The 5,294-nt window shown below is 44.5% G+C and overlaps 1 protein-coding gene across 1 annotated transcript; it reads left to right on the forward strand.

Annotated features, from left to right (window-relative positions):
• Positions 1-12: 12 nt before the first annotated feature.
• FCF1 (FCF1 rRNA-processing protein) lies at positions 13-5,294 on the forward strand. The gene is made up of 8 exons (XM_017835703.1): positions 13-95; positions 181-248; positions 398-469; positions 733-881; positions 1,305-1,377; positions 2,258-2,345; positions 2,796-2,890; positions 5,166-5,294. Exons 1-8 carry the CDS (start codon positions 93-95, stop codon positions 5,212-5,214), a joined length of 597 nt encoding a protein of 198 aa, XP_017691192.1. The 5' UTR covers positions 13-92; the 3' UTR covers positions 5,215-5,294.

A 5,294-nucleotide genomic window follows, 5' to 3' on the forward strand; every position in this document is an offset into this window, starting at 1 on the left:
AGCCGGAGGTGACGCGGTCCCGGGGCGGGGCCCAGTGACGCACCGGGGGCACCGACGGCAGAGGCAGGAGCGGTGGGATCAGCGTGATCGGCATGGTGAGCCGGGAGCGGGCCCGGGGGGGACGGGCTGGGGTCGGGTCTCTCCTCGGCTCATTGCGGCTGACTGTCCGTCTCCCTGCAGGGGAAGCAGAAGAAGGCGCGGAAGTACGCGGTGATGAAGCGCATGATCAGCCTTCGGGATGAGCGCATGTGAGTGTGGCTGCGCTCCCAGGCGGGGCCCTGCAGCGTTCTCCTGTCCCGCTCGGGAGAGGCGGAAGGGGATCCCGGCCCGAGCCTCTCCGCCGCTGGCCGCCCTTCCCTGTCACTCGTCCTAGGGAAGTGCCTGTGTTTCTTTGCAGTAAAGAGAAGGACCGGGCGAAAGCCCCCGTGAAGAAGAAAGAGGACCCGAGCGCCATCAAAGAGCGGGAGGTGTAAGTACTGCCGACACTTTGGGGAGAGAGGATGGAGGGAGGGAAGAAGGGAGCGAGGTCCGGCCACGCTGCAGGCTGTAACCGAGGATGTTTCTGAGCAAAACTGTCAGAAAAGGACATGGTGTGGCCAAACCAAGGGACTGTGCTTAAGAGGCAGCAGGAGTCTTTCTGCTCATTACTCCTCTTTCGTTCTCTGCAAGTTGTAGGATTGGACATGTTGTTAAATGCATTTAACTGATTTGAATTCTTTGTCTTCCTGGCAGCCCCCAGCATCCCTCTTGCTTGTTCTTCCAGTATAATACACAGCTGGGCCCCCCTTACCACATCCTGGTTGACACTAACTTCATCAACTTCTCCATCAAGGCCAAGCTGGACCTAGTGCAGTCAATGATGGACTGTCTCTATGCCAAGTGTGAGTGTCCACACCACTCGCAGCTTCTTCTGACTAAGCAGTGCCACACTGTGCTTGGAATGTGCTTTGTCAGCCTCATGCCACTGGCTGAAAATAACAGAAATCTTGAAAAAAGGATATATGCCATAATCTTGGAGCTGATTGTTCATGGCTATGGTAACCCTGGAACTGCCTCTGGTTTCAGTCAAACAGTGGTCATAAATGCTAGTCTCAACAAAGGTAGAGCATTAATACTTAAATATCTAAAATTACGATGGCATGGTCAAACTCAGTGGCTCTACATTTCATCACTTTGCAACCTTATCAGTTCTTGCTGTAAGTAATATGTTTTAGAGTTCCATGATCGTTCCTGGACATGTGGGCAATATAGAAGTCTGTGAATAAATATTGCTTTGTATTAATACAGGCTTTTTTTGCATGTAGGTATTCCGTGTATTACAGACTGTGTAATGGGTGAAATTGAAAAGTTAGGACAGAAGTACCGTGTGGCGTTAAGGTAGGTGCAGGGTGTTCTCTTCTCTTTTGCCATGACATGCTCCTGCACTAGAGGATGGTTAGGTTGTTGCAGAGTCCTGAACTTGGTTTTAGTTCTCTGGCTGTACAAGATGAGTACAATGTCTCGAGGTTTAGATTTTTTTGCTTTTTAAAACAAAATGCTATGTATGAGTGCACAGTATCAATCTGTAATCTTTCATTCTCCTAAGATTTTCAAAGTAAGCCTTTTTCTTGTTTCTCAAAAAATATATATTTTTTTTAATTTTAGAATTTCTAAAAATGAATAAAGAAGTGACCTGAGTCTTATGGAACTTTTTACTCATACTTCATGTTACTCCTGTATGAGTAGGTACCATGTATTGATAATCTAGAGCTAGGTTATTGTGTGATCTGTACAACACTAGTCCAATGTAGTTCACATCCTCCACTCAGATGTGTTGTTCTTTACTTTTTATTTTGGCCTGCTGTGTTGTAAACTATCCGAGTACATCCCCTAAGCAGCTTCGATGTTGCCCTTCAGAGAGAAGGTGCAATGTCCCTATATGCATGGTGTGAACGATCACACACCGGAAGGAGTTCTAGTTCTTCCCACAGATAACTTATTTCAAATTACTTTGTTTGGCAATGGCCTGACATTTTACAGATTTTGAATCCAACTAACCAGTACTAAGAAATACTTAACCTATAATAATTAGACAAACTGCATTCTTTTTTGCTCCTCATTTCATTTGACTTTTATGTACCATTTACTCCATCCCTTCAGCCCTTGTTTTGAGAACAATGTTCTGCATATCACAGAAAGGGGTGTTCTTATTCCTCTGTACTGTGTTACTGTACTCTGTGGTCTGATTGCTGTGATGCTGCCTTATATGTCCCCATAGAATTGCCAAGGACCCTCGGTTTGAACGCTTGCCATGTATGCACAAAGGAACCTACGCAGATGACTGCTTGGTACAGAGGGTCACTCAGGTATTTCCCTCTCTGACGTTTTCTGTACTGTGCTAACATACTAAAAATTCCTTAACCCTCCTAACTACTAATGACTTAAATTTCCCACAAAGTAACTACAAAATTTCACTAAGGGGCAGTTTCAGTCCCTAGAACAACTGTATTTGGTGCAAGGTATTGTCTTCCCTGGGCATTTTTGTTGCACAGAACAGCATCAAGAACCACTGAGGATGGCAAAGCTGTCAGCTTGGAAGGCTGGACAGACCTTCAGAAATTTCTGTGAGTCTATTTTGACAAGCAGAAGGATGTTACTAGTCTGCTGTGGAATTCTGTACAAGTCCTAGTAATGCCTTGCTAAGTATTCTTAGCCTTCTTGTGTTTAACGAGCTCACTGAATAGAAGTGTTTGATCAGTTATGTCTTTTCTGTTGGTTCGCTGGTGTTAAATCTGACCTGCCTTCTTTTTTTGCAGCACAAATGTTACATTGTGGCCACCGTAGATAAAGAGCTCAAGCGGAGAATACGAAAAATCCCTGGAGTGCCTATAATGTATATTTCCAGGCACAGGTAAGGGCCCCCTGACAGAGAGAAACCCTTCCCAGTGTAATCCTTGTCTGACAGGGACTCTGTCACCATGGACTTCTCTCCTGCATTGTCCGTAGCGCAGGCTGCAGTAAAGGGTCTGGTGTTTGCACAGAAGTTGAAGTACAGCTACTGCTGGGAAGAGACTGGCCACAGACCCACTTTTATTGCAGTCTGCTTGTTCACTTGTCTTTACCAGAAGAGCTACTTTCCTTGAGGCCAGTGTTTCCATAGATCAGTTTTGCTTACCAGCAGCAGCAGGACTACCAGGCAATGCATTCTGCAGGTCCTTGAGGAAAAGAATATTCTTGTTCCATATTCCATTTGGTAGCTTTGTGTACCCTCAGCTAAGAGATTGAATTTGCTTCTTAGCTAAAAACTAAACAACTCAGAAGGATACTAGTGCAGCATGTTGGAAATGAGGAGGTTGATTGCTAGAAATATGTAAAGTCTTAAGTGATCTATAATTAGAATGTGGCTCAAAAGATTTTTCTCTCAAAACATCTTTGCCTCTTATTCAGTATGGCCATGAACTTTTGGAACAGGATGCCCAGGGGTGTAGTGGAGTCACCATCCCTGGAGGTGTTCAAGAAATGCCTGGACATGGCACTTAGTGCCATGGTCTAGTTGACAAGGTAGTCTTTGGTCAGAGGTTGGACTTGGTGATCTTGGAGGTATTTTCTAACCTAAATGATTCTGTGATTCTGTGAATTATAAGTTGAATGTCAAAAGTTTTATTCTCTGTGGTGGTCTGCTCTTAAATTCTAAGTCTTACAGAACCACCTTTTTTTTCCTTCTCTGGAGATGGTGAGTTTCTGAGATGCCTGATTTCTGAGTTTAAGGTGAAGAATAACAGCAATGTTATGAAGACTTTTTACTTTCAGAAGTAATATTTTTCTTCCTGGGAATCTGAGCTGCAGATAAAAATGCAACAAAGCTTGCTGTTCAGTCTGCCTGTAAGCCTGTTGCCGGATGGTGTCATGAATGGGTGGTTTAGGCCACTGCAACAATCACCATTAAAGATATTAGCAAAAGCAAGTTTTAATATAAATTTGCAGAAGTGCAACTTAACAGAGTTTGATGTCAAGGTTCACTCTCTTACTACATGGATGAAAAATGCAAAGGAAAATCAGCTTAGAATCGCTTTAGGATGACTTGCATGGAGACTGGGAGTGCAAAGTGTAAGGAAGACCCTCCTGTTGAGTCACAAGGTTCAGAAAGGATCTCCTTGCTTTCTAAACTCCTGACAGAGGCTAGGTGGGGCTGAATCCAATCCTAGTCCCAGGCTTGGTCAATGGTTTATGTCTAAAAATTCAATATAAAATCCTTCCATTGGGTCACAAGGTTCGGAATGGACTCCCTTACTTTTCAAACTCCTGATGGAGTCCAGGTGTGGCTAGATCCAATCTTAGTCCCAGATTTGGTCAACAGTTTCTGTCTAAATTAGATTTTAGCAGCACTTAGTCATTGACTAACTTAACAGTTATAAAGTGATTCAATAGGATTTACTACAATTATAACAATGACTTAATTATAGATTCAGGAAACAACATTCATACTACACTTGGTAAAGAGTATTTCAGCCAATTCACACGTGTGCACGTGGACACAGAGATGGATGTATCTAAATGTATAAAGGTACCTGGTAAAAATTTTCATCAGGTTCAGTGAAATACATTGAATGCCTCTGCATTTTTCAACAGGCAAAGGCTGAGCTACGGTCCTTCAAGTATCGCATACTTGCGAGTTCATGACCTCTGAGAGGTGTCCCGCTCAGAGGGAGGTGCTTGTACAGCACTCTGCAGCCCAGGAGAGCTCAAAGGGCCTCACTTAAGACCACTCTTTATAGAGTCGCAAGGTGATTGGTTTTAGTTGTCCATAAATTGTACATCTAGGCCACAATCCAGATTGGTAATTACTAGAGTTTCCAGAACTCCAGTAACAATGGTACCATTCCACTCAGGCCACGATTCAGATAGGGCAGGAGATGACTGCTTAGTTGCACTCACATCCTTCACCATAGCCAGGCAAAAGGAGTTCCTGGTACAGTCAGTGCTATTCCATCTTAGCCATGCAAGACCTCCTGGTATGTTCAAGGGATGCTTCACTGCCCAACTCATTACACAAAGACCAAGGCCTGTCAGGAATCCCTGAGATCATACAGCAGCCCCGAGGAGGAGGAGGGGGTAGATGCTCCACCACAGTGGGGAGGAGAGCAGTGTGGAGTAGGTTGTCTTCATAAGTTTTTCTTCTTTCTCAGGTACAACATTGAAAGGATGCCGGATGATTATGGAGCTCCTCGATTCTGACCTGTCCAGCCAAGCCATCGATGCCAGGACTCTGGGCCAGGATAAGGATCCTTCTGATTCCAACCCTCCTGCTTTCTCTT

The sequence above is a fragment of the Lepidothrix coronata genome, unplaced genomic scaffold, assembly GCF_001604755.1.
Source record: "Lepidothrix coronata isolate B3197 unplaced genomic scaffold, Lepidothrix_coronata-1.0 Scaffold262, whole genome shotgun sequence".
Classification (NCBI taxonomy): Eukaryota; Metazoa; Chordata; class Aves; order Passeriformes; family Pipridae; genus Lepidothrix; species Lepidothrix coronata.

Bases quoted from the DNA above. Each gene is read 5' to 3' on its own strand.
- FCF1 (XM_017835703.1), top strand. The intron at 1,378-2,257 runs GTAGGTGCAGGG...ATGTCCCCATAG, and splicing joins AAGTACCGTGTGGCGTTAAG to AATTGCCAAGGACCCTCGGT. The intron at 2,346-2,795 runs GTATTTCCCTCT...CTTTTTTTGCAG, and splicing joins TGGTACAGAGGGTCACTCAG to CACAAATGTTACATTGTGGC.